The sequence below is a fragment of the Calypte anna genome, chromosome 1 (assembly GCF_003957555.1).
Source record: "Calypte anna isolate BGI_N300 chromosome 1, bCalAnn1_v1.p, whole genome shotgun sequence".
NCBI classification, from domain to species: domain Eukaryota; kingdom Metazoa; phylum Chordata; class Aves; order Apodiformes; family Trochilidae; genus Calypte; species Calypte anna.
Window position 1 is genome coordinate 98,413,713 of NC_044244.1, and position 23,596 is coordinate 98,437,308.

Below are 23,596 nucleotides of genomic sequence, written 5' to 3' on the forward strand. Positions count from 1 at the left end.
ACAGGTGGGCTTAACACAAACTCACGCCCACTACCTGGCAATTAGTGGCACCTGGTTGCCTCATTTCACTACAGAAAGGAAAGAGTGCACTCAACACACACCAAAACCATGTGAGCATTTTGGAATCTCACCAGTATTTTTTTCCCTTGCTTTGAAAGAGATCAGTGAAACAGAGAAACATAGTTATGATCATCCATCTAAATTTACAGGAGAGATTTTCCAGGCAAATAGTGCACTAGATAGATAGAAAGACAGGTTTCTTGGGCTTTGCTAAGAGAAAAATTAATTATGTCTCATGTCATTCCCTCTACTTTCCGATAAGAAGCAGTCCTAGGGAGCATACAGTTTAGCAAAACATTACATGCTAGAGATATAAATACTTCTGCATTTCAGTAGTGTAAGCTGTTTATTACCCTGCATGTTTCACAGAGCCTTGAAAGTTACTTAAGAAAACTTGCCAATGGACTAAACAAAGCAGTTTCATGAATGGTGTGCTAACAGAAACAATAAAGTAGCATGCCCTTGAGACTGGAGTTCCTTCAGATTAATTAAATATCTGTCCTTCACCAGTTCCCATCTCCTGACCAAACTGTTCACCTGCATTATTACTCATTCAGAAAGATGTGTTTAGTATCAAATGCTCACCTGCAAAAGGTTTGCATCGTAAGTTTTATTTTCAAAGTGCAGACAAAAGAGTTTTATTGCAACAACACTGCTTATAAAAGAACACCTTCAGTGTACACTTTCTGGATGATCCAAAACAGCCTGTACATTAGAAGGACATACCAGCCAGAAGAATATAGGGCTGGCCCAGTGCTTTCTCATGGAATACTTAAAGCCCCAAACTGATTATTATATCATATTCTAATGCCAACCCTATATCTAGCAATCAGAAATCATGTGAAAAAGAGCTGAAAGTATGCACACACACAATAAGAAGAACAGTCACTCTTGATTTTTCCTTCAGCACTAGGTATAGAAGCCCAGTTTTCTGATCATTGTACTAACCTTCCTCTGTGGTACGAGCAGACTTGGATTCACTGTCCATCCCTTGGAATTCGTTGAAATAAGGTCGAACTTTAATTTCATAAGTGACCCCCTTTTTCAAGCTGACCAGGACAGCACTGCGCTCGGTTGGTACTTTGACCTCCAGATTCTGCCACACAGCTGGAGAAGGCAGGCCAGATGTTTGGCGATACATTACTCGGTAGCCCTGAATGAACTGGGATTGGCGGTCAACCTAGAAACGTTATTAAATAATACATCAGTAAACATATTAAATTAATGCAACTGTATAAAAAAAGGAAAAAAAAAACCAAGCTATTTGCCTAGAATACTTTTGTCCTCTCTCAAAAAGACAAAATAAACAGTTGTTTGAGCTCCTAAATTAAAAAATCGTACTGCCATCTTCTAAGTCACTGTTGACCGTCTGCCATAAGCATTTTTCTTGTATTAACTTGTTATAGAACATTTTTTCTACTTACCTCTATGCAGCTCTATATATCATGACAAATACCACCTTAAATCATAAAACAAGGCCCCACCCCTGCAACAAATCATGAGTAGAGAACTTTGGCATAATGCTTACTGCATGTAAACTAGCTAAGCACATCTTGGCTACTGATGTGCTGAAATAGGAGAAGAAAAGAAAAACAAATTCTTTTCAGAGGACAAGTCTTTGAAGATACTCTACATACTTTCAGTTAGTCCATTACTTGGCTCACAGCTCATCTTTTCATGAGATGCTCCGGAAAGTAAAATAAACATAACACAGATGCAAAGAAAACTACTTCCAAGGACATGTGCTGTTTCTTGCATTCACAGTCTAAGCAGCCTCTTTGCATCCTGGGGTTGTGATGCTCTCAGGCCATCAGATGGAGATGGAATGTTATTTTAGGCTTATATTTTACATGTTGCTAGGCAAGCACAATTCAAGATTGGACCACGCATAGATGTTTAACAATTCTAACCCATCATAGATATAAGTAAGAATTTTATTTGAAAGAAAAGCTCATAATTTGTTTTATCTTGGAGAGGTTGCATGCATTTTTTTCTCTTGGGGAAGAAAAAAAAGGCACTTAATGATTCAAGTTTTTATGACATTTACATGAATTTTGAAAAACAACAGTCAAAACAATATGATGGATAAAACCAAACCAAACCCAGCTGCTTCTGTAGCCATCAAATAATGTGCCAAGGAAAGTGCAGGACAAATAAGAAGATGAGCTGTTTAGAATATTCTTGGTTACAACTAAGATTCAACAAGTAGGAATTTTCTGTTCTTAACAATTCATTAGCTCAAATATCTTCAAGAGTTGGAGACAATTTGACTTAAATCTTAAGAATAAATTAATTTAAGGCTGAAAACACAAACCAGGGTCTATTATGCTTCTCCTATAATCTTTTTACACTTTATTGAGGCATTCAGAGGGGACACAGATTCCTAGGACATTAAAAAGCACGGCAAGCAAGAAGGACACTTTTATTTATGAGTGCAAAACAGAAATGTCTTTCATCAAAACTGTCAGTGTTAAAAACCTTGCAACATATGTTACAACAACATTAAGCTTGCATTTTATAAACTTCTCTACATTCACTTTAAGTGAATTTATGCACTGAAAGAGGGATATAACTCACAATAATAGCTTGTTAATATTGAAAGAATCAAGCTGTGTTTTTAAGAAGAACATTAAGCAGCTGTTTCAAGATGAAGGGAGTCTGTAAATCAGAGTAAATTGTTTTTATTCTTGTTTGACTTTCATTAATTTAATGTTTTACATGAAGTGAACTTCATGTTTACTACAAAATTCAGCAAGAATAATGCTTTCATGTGCTTTCCAATATAGATGCTACACCTAAATTGCAATATAAGGATATGATGTTTAATAATCAAATGCTGAGTTTGATTGTACCTAACTTCTGAATTACAGGGTATGTTCAAAAATGTCACAACTTTGTTAGAACTTTCCATTTTGTCTTTGCTTTGCTTTTAAGCTCTAGTGACTGCTGCCTAGTGGAGAACATCTGAAAATTCAGAACTGACTAGGCTGAACTGCAATGGTGTGCTGCTACAGAACTTCTTTGTATGGCATGGTCAAACACAAACACACCTGACAACTCATTGAGAAGAATTCAGTATTCCCATGAGACACTAATTCTGAGTCTATCAAGCTTTTGTAAGCACTGACATACAGGTATTATACAAATTATTAATATCCCTCTTTTCCTCCTAGACTTTTAAGTTCCTAACCTAAAAGGTTAAACAAATAATACAAGGAATATGAAAACAGAACACAGGAATAGAACATGGATGTCATGTACATGGGTGCTATAAACTAGTGAGATTTGGGACTCACACAGGCTTCACAGAATGTTCACTTAGAAGTTTGACTATATTGATCCACCCAGTTTTCAGATTATTCAGAGTCTGAGTATTTATGAAAGACAATCCTATGCATTTCTAATATTTTCTATAAACATCCAGTTCCATTTATTATCAAGAAGAGGATATGAAGTATCTCTCACACTTACTTAAAGCTAGACTGAATGAATAAGGCCTTTCTGGGCCTTATGGGCAAAATGTTGGGAAACTGCTTAGAGGACACTTCATTTATTGAGAAATATGAATTTTGGGGGTGGGTTTTTTTAGTTTTCTGATTATTAAAAAATTAATTTTGGATAATTACATGGAGCAACCAGGGATATTTGTGAGGTGTAGGATAATTATATTTCACATATACATATTTGTGTATATACATGTGTATGTACCTATACACACACACATACGTTTGGGTCTATGTCTATACATACATGCATACATAGTCTCATACAACACAAAGTCTATGACTTCATTATTTCCTCCATTTGTTATGTGGTAATTAGGTGTCATGCCAATAGGAAGCCACTAAAAATATACTTAGGATTAAATAACTGCATTCAGCTGTGCTAAGCATCAAACAACTCCATAGGTTCACACACAGTCAGAGCTGCAGAAACACATGCCATGATTTGATGGAAAAATTTAATAATTATAATAAATATAATAATATATATAATAAATATAATACTTTCTAGATATTCTCTCTTTTTTTTTCTTTATTTTTTCATAAATGGTTGCCATTTCCTTGCAGAGATCATAGGAATGCTCTGCAATACTGGGTCAGAGAATATTTCTAGTCGCCTGCTGATGCTCTCAGCTACTTTTGAGGCTGTATGTGCAGCAGTGACATCCACTCAAAAGAGCTGCAGCAGTCTCTGATCTAAAGATATACTTTCTCCCTCAAAAAAAAAAAAAAAAGCTGACAGACAATGCAGATGTACCTTTAGAAAGCAGAAGAAAAGCAGCTTATGGGTAGGTTCTACTCAGCACAGACCTAATGTTTGAAGCTGACCTACATGCATAAGTTGTCCTGCATCCTCCACATCACACTCTTTTACAGTGAATACATAGCCTACAAAGCTGAGGAAAGCTCTCCATTTCTGCAGAACAGGAACCTCACTTTCCTTGCACTTTCAAATCCACACATACCCCAGCGGAACACAAGACAGGTTCAACGGCTATGGGATCATTCAGTTAGGCTGTTAAGTTGATACAAAGATGGCAAGAAACAGCAAATAAATGCTCCTTTCAGGCAAATCTGTACCCTGAAGATATATTGGAATATGCTCTTTCATATGTTAATTTCTACCCCAAAATATCCTAATACAGGAACAAGACAAAGAATGACGATACAGTGAAAGATGGTCTAAAGGACTTGACTTCTGAAGCTTCCAGTGAAGTACATTAATTTAAAATTAATGTCAAATTAAAAGACATAGGGAAAGAAATTATCCTTCTTCTTGGTAGTATCCGACAAGACAGTGAGGATTTCAAGGTAACAGTTATTTTGTCACATAAAAGAACTGATTTTTATTCCTGTATGTGTCACAGGGCTCCTTTGAAGCACTAGGAAACTTTTCATATTTGGCCATTAATAAAACTATCTGTTTAATACACAGTGAAGCAAGAAGTGCTGAACTACAGTTGAGGTCAGCTAAAAAAATTGCTTAGAGTACAAAATGTGCTGCTGCAATGCAAAATGCTTTGATAAAAGTAAAAGTAAATAAAGCCCAAGGTTTAAAATTAGCCTTTTGATAACATTGGGCATATCTGATTCCGTAAGTCCCATCAGCAGTAACTATCTCTGTATCTCAACCCTCTATGTGTAAAGTCAGGATAATGACACATCTTTTTCATTGTGATGTTAAATTTAGTAATGTTTGTGAAGCACCCAAATGTTATGGTTGAGAGTGTGACAGATAAGCAAGCATGTGAGACAAACTAATAATTTTTTACTCAATGCAAGGTTTCAATGGTATGAATTAATAAGACCTGGCACCACACAGTGAATAAAGAAGATAAAAAGAAACACTGAATAGCTCCAGGAAGAACAAATCCTGTATCTGACCAGATAATTGCAGCTATTCTTTAATACTTATGCACAAGAGGGATGAATTTAAGTGACAGAGAGAGCCTAACTTGTGCCATACCTCTTCTTTTTTTTTTTTATAATTACTTTAAAGTAAGACCTTCTTTCAAAACAGACAAAGCATGTGTATATATGTATATAAATTGCAACGCTGCAGTGTTTCTGAAATTTTAAGCTTAAATTAAAAAAAAAAAAAAAGGAAAAAACAAACCCACAACAATCTCAGAAAGAAGGGAGAAATTGGTGTTAATTTCCTGAAAGTCAGGATGCCAACAACTCAGTAACAAGGGCATACCTTGACATTCACTCTTTGGATTTCAGAAAGCTGACATGAAGAGTCTTCTGACTCTCACAGCACTTCTGTCCTTCTGTATGATAACTGCACTATCTAACCATTTTTTATTAATAGTGTGGACTTTAGTCTCTGGATCAAGTGGATTTTTTCCCTGAGACTATGGTTAATTGGTTTTGTTCTGGTTGCTGGAAAGCTTCTAATTAGCTGTTCCAGAGATCTTTTTTGTGTCTTTCTTCCTTTGGGCAATTCTGAAATGTCTCTACAGAGGTCTGTATGCTTATCAAGTGGCATAGGGTCACTGCTTTGAGGGATTATATCCATGCCATCCCTAGCAATTTACCTTTATCCTACCATATTTTTTCATTCACTACTTGCTCAGTAAAGGCACTGAGAGACTATTTATATTTATATGCACATATACACATACACACATCTATATACACAAGTTTATTTGAATCATGGTCATACTGAGGTTTCCTTTTGAAGTATGTGCTAAAGCAAGGGCAAGCTTACAAAACTGCGTTTCTGATAGCTGTCACAACCAATAAACGACTTACTTACACAAACATGTTCAATGTTTAAAATTACTGGCCACTAACATCCAAAGTTTTTAAACTACTGAGCCATCTGCTTGGTCAAAAGGGCTTGCTGGAAATGTGCCTCAGAGAGGCCTGAGATTCAGCCTGTCTTGGAGTTATGTAGCTGAAACAAGCAGTATTTTTAGAAAAGGAAGCCAACTGCTGACATCATCAATGGCCAAATGCAATGATACATTTTCTAAATAATCTTTCAAGTAAGAAAAATGTGTGGGTTTCTCTATTTATGCTAATCTGCCCTCCAACCACGGAAATATCTCAAAACAAAGATGGCTCGTAAGTCCCCATAAATATAGGTAAATTGGGCAAAACCAACAGTAATCCCTATAATGCACAGTCTATCACTACATTTCTTATCTCCTGGTGCATAATTACCTCTACACATTAACTTTTTAGCAATATTACATGTAAAAGAAAAAAATGTGAGTTTTGTGAATACCCCTTTACCAGAATTCATCCTATACAACACAGTAATTTCAGTGATGCACAGTGCAGTACTATTTGTACCACACTTTTCCCCATGACTCTCCTTCCAATCCAGATGCCCCAAGAGCAAAGCATTCTATTCTGGTGTGAAGCATCCTAGGAACTCCCCTTCTACAGTTACAAATTCTTTCCTTCAAGTCTCAGGAAGGGAAAGAGCACTTTGAAAGCCAAATACTATAACAGAACTTCTACCCAGTAGTTTGATCCTTCAAAGAGAAAGTTCTTAAGTATTGCAAATAAGAACCTTGTCTTCTATAATGGATATCCACTGAGTGCAGGTAGGGATTATGCTAGAAAACAAGATGCTAAACAGTGGATCAGGTATCAGCACCACATGCTTCTAGCTTCACTGCAAGTGTCCTATAGCAAAGCTATATTTGCATTTCAGGGTCACCAAATTAGAGTCACTCACAATAGGGTATTGTGAGAGGTCCCTATGCCTTGAAGTAGAAAGTACTTTTTCATTGCAGCAATTTCATGTTGATATTTAATTTTGATTACTTTTTGACATGTACAGCAAGGAGTCCACAGAACAATTATCCTTCAGATTATGATGTTAAGCATATTTGTTTTTATAATATATTTCTTGCCAAAGAGCTATCTTGCTTTGAGCTGAACACTGAAGACTTTGAACCTGCCTGACTTGAAAGAGAAAATAAAAAAAGACCACTTCATTTCCACATATACATCTGTATTATGTTTGGAGTCAAGACTGGAGCTTTTCAGGATAGTGAAAAAATGCAAGAATAAATAGGCAAAATTACAGTTATATTAAGGTAATAATAACAGAATTCTTACCGTCCAGGTGACTTGAACTGTTGTGGGTGTCAACACAACAGGATTATGCAGCCGTACAATGACGTCTCCCAGTTCTTTCTGCACTTGCCTGTGATCCACACCTTGTGCTGGTGGGCTGATATCTGCCAGGCCAGGCACACACAAGACAGTATTATTTTAATGAGAAGAGGTATATATGGAATCAGTGAGAAATCCTGACTAGCTTAATGACCTCATTTAAACACCCTTAGTAGTAACTTTTTTAAAACAGTACAGTACTAAGGTTTAAAAATGAACTCCAAAGCACACCAAGTAATGCAAACAAATCATTCCCCTTAAGCTGCTTAGGAAATAATGAAACATAACAAGGTTTAAATGAGTATTCAGACTTGATGGCTAACTTTTCTCAGATTTCTTAAGTGCTGAGAGATGCAATATTCACCAGTTTCAAAATACTCGGATTATAATTATGTTCCTCAGATGTTTGAAACCAAATTGGTTAGTATAATTGAAGACAATGAAGAGGTCCTTTTTGTTTTCTTTGAGCATCCACAACATTGTCAATATGTGTTTCCAACTTTCACTGAGCTTACACTTCCCACACACCATACACACAAGAAACCAAACACTAAAAATACCATTTTACTCTGCAGAGCAAATTTTTCCTTTAGAGATACAGATAATGAAATCTATTGCAAATATGAAAAAAAGAATTAATTTATTAAGCCATAGTGATGCTGATCTAATAAAAGGCCAACAAAACCATGAAAAATTTATCTTTAAGATTACATAAGGTGCAGGGGGCAAGTATTTCTCCTAGTTTAAATCTGAATGAATTGGATCACTTACTGTGAATCTATGGAAAACTGGAAAACTCTAGCATCACCTGTGGCCCTAGTACCTAGTCCTTAGGGACTGAATTTGGGTTATGCCATGATGTTAAACTGAATGAAGCTCTATTACATTTGCTAAATAGGACCTGAAAATACAATATAGGTGTCAGAAAAGGAAGAAGGAGATATGCAATGTGTCTTTTTGGTGAAAGTGCCTGGAAATCATCATTTTCTGTTACATTGTGCCAAAAGAAGAATGTTGGGCCACAGCTATCACGTAGCTAATATATCACCTTAGCAAGTCTCTTCCCTCCAACTGAGATGGACATAAAGGTATTTTCTAGGAGCCAGTGTCCGCCTGGATCCCTTCAATGGATCCTTCAAGGATTTTACCACCTTATTCTTGGTCAACCCTTACAGATGCCCTTACTGTGTCAACTGTCTATGAGGACTGCATAATGCCTGTTCAAAATCCATAAATAGATTATTTCTGCTGGACTTTGCTTGCAATTTTTACAGAAGGGGGGATTTGGAACACAAGCACAGATTATATTCAAGAAGGCCTGATAATCTATGGTCATGTTTGTCTAAGCACCTGTGAATTCTGCTTGGTTTTCCCATGGAATTCACTAAGCAAAGGTATTATCCCTCTTTTTGGATCAATACCATGTCCTTGTAAAGAAAATAAACACAAAGATTATATGTATCTCTGATGGTCTTAGATACAGGAATATGCAGCAGGCTATTTATTTTTATAATCTCAATATTATTAAGAAAAATAATGCTGCTCTTCAAAATGAGATATTTAAATATAACAAGTGAGTTTTAATCACATTCCTCCAGATTTTGAGAGAAAGTCGGTTTGATCTTTGATATTTCAGCTCCATAATTCTGGATTGTTATGGGTTCTGAGCCACCCATAAACATATTGCCACAGACTTCCACTGATACTCAAATGAAAGTGTATCCATGGATCTCCAAAGGGAATATATTCCAAATACGAATGCCAGTGAAGGAGCTTGTCTAGCAAATTATTACTACTCAAAGTGACCAGGAAACCGAGTTTTAACAAAATAGATCTGTAAGACAGCAACTCAAGATTGGTTTACAGGTTGACAATTTATTCTGCTATCCACAAAAAGCTATGGTCCTTGGTACAAAATACCTACAGCTACATTTTTGGTTAAGTTATCCTGTGGTATTCAGCTAACAAAGCACACGTATTCCCTCAGGAGAAAATGCAGTTCTACACCGTGTGTCTGTTTGAACTGCATTTCATCATTTTAATGGGACATGTGTCCAGAAGTAAAGGAATAATATGGGTTAATAACAGTAAGAAATTAGTATCAAAATGTACATGTGGCATCCTGTTTTCTGGTACATACACTTGGAAACATATGCATATGTGAGGCTCACAGGGTAATGTCTTGTAATGTCATTTTCACATTACTAGGAGACTCCTGGTGGAGAAAAGGTTGATAAGGATATTGTCAAATACTGGAATAAAATTATGACTCAAGAAAAACTGGCTGAAGAAGCTATATTCTGATCACAGTTAAGAGGTCTCTAAAATTAAATTGGTTATAAATTTTCTCTAACCTCTCTTTTTAATGGCTTTCACTGAACATACTATTAGTTGATAGCAATTTCAATTCCAGTGATAGGATTATACACAGTTTCTTTAAAAGGTTTTTCAATACATGGTGTGGTCTGTTAATAATCCAAACCAAGTGTTTTCTAATTACTGATTTCTCTGTTCATATTTGATATAAATAATAGAGGATAAACCTTTTGGAAGTGCCTGATAGTCTACTTATAGTCCACTGGAAAAAATATGCATAAGTACCCTACTCCCTACTACTTGTATTTGCTGTACCAGGAAATTAAATGCTGAGCTATTAAAAGTTACCACAGACACCTGTTGAAAATTAATATTCTATAGAACTATTATAGCTGATTTTTTTTCTTCCTTCATGACCACTGTGAATAGGTTTTTCTACTGTGTGTCAGCTTCTTCTGTGAGCCTGAATTGAATTCAGGCATAATTAGAAATCACATCAAAACATTATGTTAATTTTCAATTGATTTTATGATTTAATTCTATTAAACTGCAGGCTTGCAAAGAAGCTATAAATCCTGTACATGTCTCAGTGTGCTTGACTGCTAAACAGCTCTGGAAATGGAATCTGCAACACATGCTGTAGCTAATTAAAAGACATGTTTGTACTGAAATCAAATTGCTTGTCAGTATGTCAGATAAAAGGTCTATACTTGACACTCAAATGACAAACAAAGTTGTTTTTTTTAACTAGGTGATAAGTTATGCAGACAAAAAGGCTGGTGCAATGAACAGCACGAGTCACCCTATAATAATGGGAGAGTGAGAAAGAGAAGGAAACTTGTGATTCTCTGTAGATTGTCATGCCATGAAATCCCTACTCCACTCCTTCAGCTTTTCAGAAAGCAGCTTTGTTTCTCCTCTTACAGCACTGAGTAGCATTTTGAGGGGATAATTATTAAGGGCAGATATATTCAGGCATAGACTGGGATGAGAGAGCCTGGGTGTGATGATGATGTGATAAAGAAATATCACCCTACTCCTTTCTCTCTTCCAGGAGAGGACCAGCAAAGGACCCAAACCACTGACATATGCTAGAGGCTGACACAGGATGCACTCTTGACAAACACTTTTACAACTTCCATAAACAGAGACAGTGGATCTGATTCTAAATGAACTGTGAGAGAAGCTATTTACTTTGAACTATTTACTTTAGTTCAACACTGCTAGAACTTGATCTAGTGGGACCAGAATTCAACAGTCAATTCAGTAGCAATGGAGCATCACAGCTATCAATTATATCACCACCCTATAAATGAGAGATTTCACTCCTTTTCTCTTGGTTTAGGCAGTGGATTAATGTCAGGTAACCAGAATCTAGTAATGGAGAAGAAGGAATGAAGGAAGGAAAAGATACTGAGGGGAGCATGGTATTCAGAGCACTTTCCAGAAAAGCTTGGGTAACTCACATCACTGTCAACAGACACCAGGCATTAAGGAGCCCACCAGCTCTAAGTGAACTTCAACCCAAAAGGTTTACAAATGTACCAAGACTTAGAGAGCTGACTTAGAGAGGTCTTCTAAGCTTCAAATTGATAGAACAAACATTGGACTATTTTTTATCTTTATTGGCTAATCTCAAATAATTTTTCTTTCAAGCCAGAGAGCTACAGTCAAACAGCCAGACTGACCTACTGGTCAACTCTTAGTTCCTTCTTTCTATTTTAGCTCAGTTAGATAGGTGTTCATAATTACTGTTACCTTGTGTTCGGACAGGATCTGACATAGGGCTGGGATCACTCAGACCTTGGGAATTGATAGCTCTCACCATAAACAGGTAGATTGTGTTGGGACGCAGTCCTCTCACAGTGTAGAGAGTGGTCTTCACGTGGTTTGCCACTGTTTGCCAACTATTGCTCACAGATTGACTGCAACGAGAGGAGGATTGAGGCTTTATAGACTAACACAAGAGAAAAATAAAGTATTTAAAGTAGACCGACTTTTGTAACCTCAGATTAAGTCTAAGTACAGAAGAAATATTAAAAACAGGGTAAAGTTGTTCCAGCTGACTCAATATGGTATGAAAAAAAACTCACAGCTATCAGATGTATTTCTCCTTTCAACAGAAGCAAAAAGCTTTTGTTATTTCCCCAAAATAAATACCCGCAAAATGAAAGTGTGGAGAGCTGTGAAGTAAAATTGAATGATAAACAGGCTGCTCTTGAATGTAAACCTTAGGAAAACAAAATACTGCTAAAGGAATTATTTTTCTATACTGCTAAAGAATACATTTCTATACTGCTAAAAAAAAATAATTCCATAATGCTGTATAAATTATTTCAATTAACTGTTCATTGGAAGAAAAGTATCTTCCTTAAACTAAATTAGTTCTCAAAATTAGCAAAGAAAAATCTGCAAACATGCTTGTAAATGAAAAAAAGTACAGGAATATTTTCTCTGTAACTGCATTTTCCACTGGACATTATTATAATTAAATTAGAATCCGCTGTATGAGGAGATTTGACGTATGCTTGTAAAACAGCTTTTAATGAAAACGCCTAGTTTTGGTTGAAGTTATTGATGGGATGCCATTAAAGCTTATTTAGGGTGCAATATCACAAAATTTTGAAAAGAAACTATTATTTTATGGTGTTTTGTTATATAGAATAAAAAAAGATATATTAAAATGAAAAATAAAATTGAAAGCTATGCATTTCATGTTGTTTCAGTTCTTTAATTCATGTAATGTGTAATGGATGGTACAAGTTCCAGAACAAAACCAATAGTTTGCACATACATTAATCTTCTAACTAACAAAGTAAGATGAAGCATTATCACTATAACTTCTTAAATATGCATGCATATGATTTTGATAAATTCTTGCACGAATTTTAAGTAAAATATGAACTAAAGTATTTTTCATTTATTGCACATCTTGATTAAGGAAAGCATTTAAGAACGTGCACAGTTTTAAGTGGAAGTGTGTACTACTGACACATGTCAGAGGCATGGCCCATGCTTAAAGAAACTTGCTGAAACAGGGCCCAGGAGTTCTTTCCTACTCCATTTTAAGCGCTTCTGTGTGGAAAGGAGCAGCTGGATTCTCTTCAACCTCAGGCTGCAGAATGAAATCCCAAATTATCAACATTAGACTTTTAAGTTAAAATGTTAATCTATCTAAAACAGTAAAAATCAGGTGCTGCTTTAACAAGAAAAGGGATTAAGATATATAGAGAGGTTTCAGGTTTATCCATTTAATTTCAGATTACTTGTGCTAAGATAGTCAAGATAACACTGGCCCAAATGTTTTGACCTGGAGCGTTCCCACAGGACACTCATTGGTCATCAGTGCTAAGGGACAAGTAACAAATAATGACTTCATTGTCCTGTTATATTCTTGTTGACCTGCTCCTCTAATTGATCACTTGGAACAAAGTGATTAATTGAAAAAAGAAAAAAAAATCAATTAAAAAAATAAGAATCAATGTCTGCCATAGGAGTCTAGTCTTTTAATGAACTTCTAATGAGATGTGCAGAATCCAAAAAACCCACCACAATACCAGGAGAGCAGCTGGTACCTGCATTTAAGCAAAATTAGAAAGGAAGATTAAAAGTGGAATATTTCACATACCTAAAAGCCTCAATGATATATGCACTAGCAGGGAGGCTTCCGGGGGTCCCTGGTTGCCAGGACAGGGTGACACTGTTCTTAGTAACATCAGTGACCTGAGGTTTGGATGGTGGCCCAGGGAGGTCATTTACATCGTAATTTTTACTGACTGTTGCTCCACCAGATTCTGTAAGGGGCAAATACAAACAGATTACTTTTCATCCTTGAATTTGTAGATTTGATCAAAGTAGAAGATTAAAAGGAAAAGCATGACAAGCATTCACAAAATCAGCATGACCAATGTTCTTAATCTATGAAGAACTAAGTCAACAGTTTTATTTCAATGTATACTTCTTTTGATTGAGAGCTATCATTCTTTAGGCACATACTGAAAGGAAAGCAACCCACAAAACTCAAAAGGTTATGTATAAATATAAAAAAAAAAAAAAAAAAAAAGAAATGAAAGAATAACGAAAAAAACAAGCTTTGCCAAAATTTACATAAAATATTAAAACCTCAGTTACTAAAGCTCCTATGTGTGGATGAATTTCAGAATGCACTGGACTTTCATAGGACTATGTGTAGGCACAATAGTTTTCTTGCCCAAGCAAATTACTAGACAAACCCACAAATCCTCCTCTTTGGAAGAGTTACTGGATACTACTGTCACTGGAGACAAATACAAATTGTTGCAATGCACAATGTAATTGATATGCTGCAATATCAATGGGCGTTTAAAGATGATAGCAAAGAAATGCAAGATGTGTGAAAGCACCCAGCCTTAGCAGCTAAAACTTCTCCATCTCAGTCCTGTAAGTTCTAGAATAACTTATTTGACTCAGGCTGTAGTATAATGCACAATTTTTGTGCCAACTTAAAACCAGCCCTTGGACACCTCTTACCTGTCACCTCCAGTACAGCACTCCAAGATGTCTCCCCACTGGAACTTGTAGCAACGCAAGTGTAAGTCCCAGTATCAGAAAGCTAGACATGAAAAGAGTTAAGTATAGTTTAAACAACCTTCTGGAATCAGCTGACAGACTTTACTCCTTTTTTTTTTCTAAATGTTTTTTTGGTAAGAAGGACTTAGCCTACATTTTACACCAGACGAGAAGGCAGCAGACATTTTCAAATAATCATTTAATGGTGGCTTACTTTTAGAGAACTATAATAAGATTACTCGCTTCTAATACTTTTCTAATTCTAATTTTCATATCGTTAATGGTACCAGTATAGTATGTAAGTTCAACAGAACAGATGTTTTAGACAGTGTCAGTCTTTACACTGGTTATGAAAAATGTGGGTGAAATCAGGTAATATAACAATTAATGTCTTTGAGAATAAAACCTCTCCATCCATTGTCCCATGATACACTTAAGACTCCGATGACAGATGGAAGATTCTCTATACAGGCATATACATACAAATACTGTTGCTGAGGCTTAACAATTGTTCTTTTTACACAGACTGTCTTCCAAGCCATTTTTGAATGGCAAAATTTAATCAGATCTTACACACTTCTGTTTCATATGGTATATTGTTTCAGGCTTGCAAGGCACTGTGGTAGCAAAAAATAATGTATTTGCATAAGCCTGTTGTGATTCCCTTGTCCGTTCATATAGTTCAAATTTACTTGTAGAAACTATTTTGAATTATACTGTCAGTATTAATCTATTGCTGTATAAATTGTTCTACTAGAAAATTTGTGAAGTGTTTTGCTACTCCTTACTTAAATTTAAAATAATGATTTCTGAGAAGGAAACAAGTGAATACTACAAAGACAGGCAGAAAACAGCAACTTTACAAAGCACAACATATACATATACCACTATATATAAACTTTGGTAATCTGGAGACAGAAGTAGAAGAGGGAGAGTGCTGACTCTAGTGATAAGAGAGAAGAATTATATTCAACACCAGACGAATTAATGGAAATAGGAGTAGATCCAAGAAGCTTTACTGGACTTTAAGGAACTGTAAATGGGTGTTCTGCTAAATGCAGACAGGCAGTAGAGCAAAAGTGCTTATACATAACTCTTCAAGAAGGATGTCAAGACAAATAAGTGAAATGCTCTTTAGATTACTTGTTGATACATAATTTTACTGATACTCATTTAACTTTCTCAAGTTTGAATTTCATTGGTATTTTCTTCACATATGCTGAGACTGCAGTGCACTGTTCTTAGGGGCAGGAAGCAACTGATTAATTGCAGTTCAGTAGCTTGAATGCGCATGACTTGCATTTTAGGAGATTCTTTTGCTGTGAAATACAAGAAACAATTAAACCCCTCTGACAATGCCTCAGAGACACAAAATATAGAGGTATTGCTAATGAAATGAGAAAGACTCTTGAAAGGAGACAGATGTTCCAGAGGAGAGTGCCTTATTGCTTTCTAAAGCAGTGGTTTATTCTGCTTCTTCCGAGCTGTTATTAAATATATAATTCTTCATTATGTGATAATGGAGAATATTTCTCAAGGCTATGGTTCTCAGCTTCATTTGTGTACTACCGTGACAGATGGTGTATGGCATACTCAATGAAGTATGTGGTATCCACAACAGAGTAACTTGCAGAAGGCAAACTCAACTATAAAGTGAGCTGGAGATACACTGACTCTTGCAAGTTATGGTGAATTATCTAACTTCCAGACTTTGGATGGATTAGATACAGACATAGTGTATCAATAATTCAGTTACTTGTATTTCTTTTGTACTATGGAAAAAACAACAGGGGAGGTGAATGGAAAATCTTTGCTAGTCAGTAAAATAAACAGTTTGCTTCATAAGTTAATGAAGGTGTCTGAATCTGATGTGGTACACTTCTCTGTGGAGTAAAAGAGATTTTTCTGTCAGAGGTGACCTGTCTGAAAGGTTACTGAGTGAGTGACGTACATGCTTTTTTAGTTTTCCTCCTCAGAGCAACTGGGAAGACTGGTTCATCAGGAAATCTCCAGGTTTATGTTTATGACTATACCCCATGGTTAACTGTGGCTACTTCAGACTTCTGAACAATTTGATTTACACACAGGAAGTTACATAGCAGAAGATGTTCTCAAAGGCTTAAATAGTAGTGGCTTATTTTACCCATCTGTAACGGTTTAACACTGGGCTGGCAATTAACATCCTTGAAATCTTTTACGATTCTTATTTATGATGCAGAAGGCTGAAGACATGTGGGTGATAAATATTAATTTGTTTGAACTTGAGTATGTAAGCATAACTTGGACACATATTGTGGCCATTTTTTGCTTAGGAAGTGTTGCTAGTCCTTGCTCATGGATTTGAGAGAAAACTTAAACATTTCAGAATTAAAACAACATTTAATCCATAAAAATTGCAAGGTACAGGAGAAATCTGTTTTTTATGGCCGTGTGTGTTTTTTGTTCTTAAATCTGAGGCAAACAGTGCACATTACTGCAATCAATGGGCTTATAAAAAATGTCTTCCTCGGCCTTTAAGGAAAATTGGTTACTAGTGAATGAGCCACTTAAGGATCAATAAAAGCTCCACATCTTTCAAAACCACACTCACTACTAATACTGTTTTCTTCTCCTCTTGCAAGCAATTTTTTTCTTTCCTTCCATTTACAAACCTGGTGCTTTTAACAGCAAGATTAATGCGCTGGCACGATTCAGAACCAATTTCATTGTTTGCATAGCTGCATGCAGACAGGTATCCCAGGAGCTTCTGCCTCATGGACACTCCACGGAAGCCCATCATTGATGCCGGAAAGTTTGTTTGAAATCACTAAGCTTCCAACTTTAATTGCTGCCTTCTAACACTACTGGGGAATCTTGACTATTCAAGCGCACTCTTTAATCCAGCTCTACAGGAAAAATGCATTAACCTTCATGGCCTAAACCTGCCTTCAGCCCAGGCAGGAAGGATAAATTGTTTACTCAAGGAAAGCTAGCATAAATTTTTTAATAAATTCCATTTTGTTCCAAGGAAGTTAACAATTCATCTACAATCACTGATGCGATGATATCAGAAAACAAAACTGCAGTTTATCTCTTGTCCTTGGTAGCTGTGTTTATTGACATTTTTTTGGATGGCAAAGATAAATGTAGAAATCACTGCCAATGAAATGAAATAATTTCTGAAATTATTGAAAAAGCTCTGAAAGCTCTTGACAAATAATTACATTTACCTTCCTGCTTGTCTGTATATATGCTAGTCCACATATACAAAAACAGCCATGTATTTTTATCATTGAATAGGGACAAAAATAAAAGACAAAACAAAACTTAGTAATGCAATCTTTCCCAACAAATTCTGACATTATATTATTTGGAATACCATAAGATTTCTAAGTACTTTTAAGGTATTGTATTATCACACGCATCTAAATGTAAATATTGTGATTGGCATTTGTTTTTGATAGAAATCCCTCTGCATATGACTGCATGTATGTTACAGTATTTGTTGTCTTCTCCCATCTGCAGCTTTATGGAACATCTCCAGCAAGCACAACACTGGAATAAATCAGATAGTAGGAGACTGCCAAGGCTTACTAGTGGAGAAAGTGCTTGGCCAAACACTGATGAACTCCAGTATCACTTCCTAGCACAATAGGTCCCTGGAAAACGATGATCAGGCATTGAAAATAAACTGCTCTAAATTTTAACAGAGACAACAGGCCAATGGCTTCATGGCAAGACAGAAAAAATAAGGAGGGTTTGTCCTTTTTACATGTGCATCTATCCCCACAACTCATGTGTTTTATTGCAGCATGCATAATATTTTAAATAAAAATTCTATTTTCAGGGAATTCTATTTCTATTAGAATTTCAAGGAATTCTAGTAGAAATATCTGATAGCAATTTGGCTTGGTTTTTTTTTTCTTTTTGTTTGGGTTTTTTTTCCCTTCCCTATATCTATTTCAAAGGATGAACTAGAATGTGGATTTGGTGAGAACTTCGTAGTAAACCAGACAAGTTAATTTTGAAGATAACAGACAGAAGGCACCAGAACTGCTTGAGACATACTCCAACATCTCAAGACTAGCCATGGGCACTTGTAGGGCTTGTTTTGTTATCATTACTCACCCGCAGACTTTTAATCTGAAGTGTCCCCTGATCCTGTATGGATGTTCGAGGATCTCTGCCCAGGAAAGTGAATCCTTCTTTTAACCAGCTGATGATGGGAAGGGGGTCGCCCGTTGCCTTGCACTTCAGCAGAGCTGTCCCATCCACTGCCAGTGTCTGATTGACTGGCCCCTGGAGGATGATGGGTGGAGGCCTATCTGTCAAGACTAAACAGTGACACAGGCATTGGCATCCACAGCTTTAACAATGCTCTGCTGCAGTTAACCCTTTCCAACTTTAGCAGCCTGGTCTAAGTTGGCTTCTAAAAGGCTAAAAACATTCATTTTGGAAGACCCACAGCTACACGATGACAATTAGCTGGTATATTTGAAAAGTGTTCTTATAAGAATTTTATTTCATCACTGTGAGATAACACCTAGATATGTAAGCCTCTGTTAGCAAAGATCATAAGACTCATTTGATTAAGACAGGATGAAAATTAAGACCTTGATCCAGAAAAGAACTGAGGTACATCTCCAATGGTATTTCTTCCAATTTAGGAAAGCATTCAAAGCACGTGTTGAATGTCAGATCAAAATGTGCTTAATTGCTTACTTGACTTTAGTTTTAAAAGAGAAAATCTGTTGACGTTCAAGGTGAAGCATGACATCCACTCTAGCATGGGTACCAACAACATTCCCCATTCAAGCATAACATGCAAGTTTTCATTAGAAAAACCATCTAACAATTATACAAAATCATAGCCTGAGTGATTAAAATGCCTGTACCACTCTTTCCCAGTGGAGAAAAATTCAAACTCAATCAAGCCATTTAACAATTTAATTATTAAATAATCTTATCACCTTTTAAAGCCATGAACTCTCTTAATGTTTTTCCCCCCTAATAATTTCAATTTGCATGACTGAAATACTACTTAAAGGAGTTCATAACCAGTGAATGAGTGAATGACTGCATTTAAACCTCACTTTGTCACCAGTTTGATAACTTGAAGTTGAGGTAAAAAGCTCATGTTTGGTTTTCTTGAAAGGCCAGTTTTTATAAATAATTCTAATGTTAAACCTAATGTCTGAGCCACCTGTTAAGCAGCAAAATATATAACTCTTTGTTTCTGAAGAATGTGTTTTTACAAAATGAATGTAAAATATTTGAATCCAAAAAAGGCTATGACTCCTGAATATAATCAGAATAACAGAACCACGAATTTATTTTTCAGATATTTATCTGCTTTAAATCTTTGAACAACTGAAAAATGGTATGATTGGTATTAAATATTGTAACAGGCAGGATTAGCTCCTAAACCAGAGTAAGTTGACCTGCCTCCACTGATGACAATTGAAGTTGAATCATTTATTCCAGCTGAGAATTCAGTTCATTATAGTCTATACACAACACCTGATTCTAACAAAGAAGTGGAAATTAATTATTGTGAAGCAATACAGTTTCTGTTGTATTTGATCTGTTTGATATGCAAACCTCTGGAACCCTCAACAGACAGAAAGTATTTTCATTATATAATTTAACAAATAAAAATATTAGGGAGATGTTAGTGGTACATTTTGTACCTGAAATAATTGTTTCTGATATTTTAATAATGCAAAGGTACTATGTTCTTTTGTTACCAAGATACACAAAGGATGGAATCATTAGTATTAGTAGCACCTTTGTGTGTGTTCATCACATTTATTGAAATTGAAAATGAAAATATAAAGCTAGTCCAAATTATTTACTAACACCAGAATGTGAAAGTTATTTTGGAAATACTGAAATGTCACATACTGAATGCAGAGAGGATAGGAAACACTATTACAAGACGAGAGAAAATGTAATGCATTTTCAACTTGATACAAATTTTTTTATCTTATTAAGGTTCCTTATGACTACACAGCTCAGCCATTTGGTGAAATAAAAATTTATTTCAGGTCATGTGTACTACCAGCATACTTGCAGCACCAGTATATTCAAGTGAAAACTTAGCTGTGCAAGTTTTCATTTAGGTTGGATGTAAACCAGTAAATCTTAGTTTTCTAGGTGGCTAAAAATTATGGAAAAATAATTACTTAGGTTGCTAACTATTTTGTTGCTGTTATTTGCTGCATCTAATTGGTTTTCATATGTGTAGCAATGTAGGTATTTTCAAAACCTACTGCTTTACAGATATTGTTCTTTGGCATGTAATTATTTTTTTTACAGCTCAAATGAGGAGCTCATAATCCCTTAAATAGCTCTGATCAATAGTGTAATTGAAAGGCTCCTGGCCAGAAGGAATCTTCATTTTCAAGGGTGTTATGGGTGAAAGACCACTACAGGTTTCCATGACACTAAGGCTAAAGGTTAAATGAACACTTAGGGTTTCCACTGATCTGTGAACGACTGTATTGTCTTCACAACTATGACTTGTAAATCATCTCTAAAACGTATTTATATGCTTGTATTCCTATCACAGAGGTCTCCTGTACAAGGATTCAGAACTTAGAGGTTTAAAAAGATACGCGCTCTGAAGAACAGAGGGATAACAAAAAATATTCACAAAAAAGTTCAGGGGTTTGTTAGTTTCCTTTACAACATTTTAACATTTTATTTAAATTTTATGTTGTTTCCTACTACCAGGAAACTTTTATACCCATTCTAAAGAAATAGTTTGTACGGCTAATATACATCTGCACAATAAGTTAATTTTAAAAACAATTTTTAAAAATGCTTTTTAAAACTATTTGTCAGCAACCATATGTTCACATGTTCTGGTAACGGAAAAAAAAATTCCTGTTGTGATAAAACGCAGCTTAAATTTTGAGTAGAGTATTAGAAAAGAACAAGTATTTGTTAATGAACAACTTATTCACTACAAATGCAATTTGGATCAACTGAAACCATGTTTAAAGTTATGTGAAATTTGGTCAGATGACAACAGGAAATTGAAATAAGAGACTGACATAATTAAGTCTTTACTTCATCACTTTCAAAAATCAGCATTTCATAGAATCATAGAATTGGCTGGGTTGGAAGGGACCTCAGAGATCATCAAGTCCAACCCTTGTTCCACTATTGCTGCGGTTACCAGACCATGGCACTGAGTGCCACATCCAGTCTCTTAAAAACCTCCAGGGATGGAGAATCCACTACTTCCCGGGGCAGCCCATTCCAGTGTTTGATCACCCTCTCTGTAAAGAATTCTTCCTAATGTCCAACCTAAACCTTCCCTGGCACAACTTGAGACCATGCCCTCTTGTCTTGCTGAGAGTTGCCTGGGAAAAGAGACCAACCCCCACCCGGCTACATCCTCCTCTCAGGGAGTTGTAGAGAGTGACAAAAGATTCATAAGATTTCCTTGTGAATTCATAGGGAAAATCAGACACAAGCTATGAAATGCACAAGACAAACACTAGCATGATGGGGCAGGGTGCTCTCCAGAAAGATGGAAAAGCAGCCATCACATCTCCTGTATTGTTTGTGGGGGAGCTTCACACAAGGCTGTGAAGTTGGTCTGAAACTCTCCTGTTTGAAACTGCTACACCTGCTATAAACCATTTAATAAACATTAGATTAGATCAGAGACAGGAATCATGGTGGACAGATTTGCACATGAGTAAACCATGAGTGATATTCAATTCTTCCAGGGGGATTTGAGAGAGAGATATTCCAGAATATTCAATAGACCGATAGTTTAAAAGAGGATTTAAGAGTACTTCAAATCAGTGGAGAGGGAGCTTTTAAGTTATGCTGCCAACTCAATCTTTTTTTTTTTTTTTTTTTTTTTTTTGACATCTGTTCTGAATTATGCTACTAGGTCCAGCCTTTCACTTTCATTCACAAGGCCAGAAATGTTTTCTTTTTAGTGAACTGAATACCCTAAAAACCCCTTTCATTCTCATGTTGGCTACAACTTGGGGAGATTCAGCTTGTTCCTCCATTCCAATACCCATCCTAAACCAGAAGTGCTGGATAAACTAGCACTGGGGGCTGATCCTATGCCTGAGAATGCAGTGGTTGAAATTGTTATTAAAAAATATAAATAATGACTAGATTAAGAGAAGCATCTTCTCCAAAATACTCTGTGCATGATTGATAAATTTATGGAATAAATTACAAATTACATATTGTAAACTATTCGTTTAATCTTGAGCATAGACATAGTAAGATGGTTTATTTGCATGAGCTGTCATTTCAAGACTGTAAGCTGCATATTCACTTCTTGAGTTTTAAAGAATTTCTGAGATGATCTCAATTTTAAAAATTATTTTGCTCTTCCAGATGTGCTTTAGACAGTGGATTATGTGATAGCCTTTCAAGAAAATACAAGATTTGAATTTCAAATACACTAAAGGCTCTCAGAGCAGTCCATAATCAGCAAAATTATCACTCAACTCAGCACATTTCATCACATCTACTAATCTTTTCTCCTGTGAACACTTGAGTTAAAAATATTTCCAGTAAAGACTTGTAAGTGCAAAAAATATAACAACTGAAACACTGCTATATATGGTATAATTAAGCACTTGTCTTTCTGCACATGACATATGTTTTCATTCTGTATTGGAACTTCAATTGGATCTAAATTACTCTGGATCAAACAAAAATGCGTTCAAAATGAAAAAGATGGCTCCCCACTATTATTAAATCATTAACCAAACTGAAAAATTCTGGGCTATGAAGTAAAACTGAAATCACCAGCCAAAAACCAGAACATTAGTGCTTAAGTATATAGCTAGCATGCAAAACTTGTATTTTATTATATTTTTAAAACAATTAAATCAGATTTCCCTAACGATAAAAACCATTAGCTTCCATAACTTGTGCTCAGAATCAACCAGAACAGATTATTTAGACATTTATGGTTAACTTCCTGACTTAAAACTATTAAAAGAATATCTGGGATCTAATGGTACATTTATTTATATAATCTCAGTTCCTCGGTATTGTTCTGGCAC

At 35.7% G+C, this 23,596-nt stretch overlaps 1 protein-coding gene across 1 annotated transcript in view; it reads right to left on the reverse strand.

Annotated features, from left to right (window-relative positions):
- The window catches only part of ROBO2 (roundabout guidance receptor 2), an 888,578-nt gene that overhangs the window by 72,491 nt on the left and 792,491 nt on the right, over positions 1–23,596 (reverse strand). Inside the window, exons 10-15 of the mRNA XM_030448588.1 lie at positions 18,672–18,877; positions 14,526–14,607; positions 13,645–13,810; positions 11,775–11,941; positions 7,644–7,765; positions 1,009–1,240 (exon numbers count right to left, since the gene is read on the reverse strand). Coding sequence (XP_030304448.1) covers positions 1,009–1,240; positions 7,644–7,765; positions 11,775–11,941; positions 13,645–13,810; positions 14,526–14,607; positions 18,672–18,877 — 975 coding nt within the window. The remainder of the gene's footprint in view (positions 1–1,008; positions 1,241–7,643; positions 7,766–11,774; positions 11,942–13,644; positions 13,811–14,525; positions 14,608–18,671; positions 18,878–23,596) is intronic.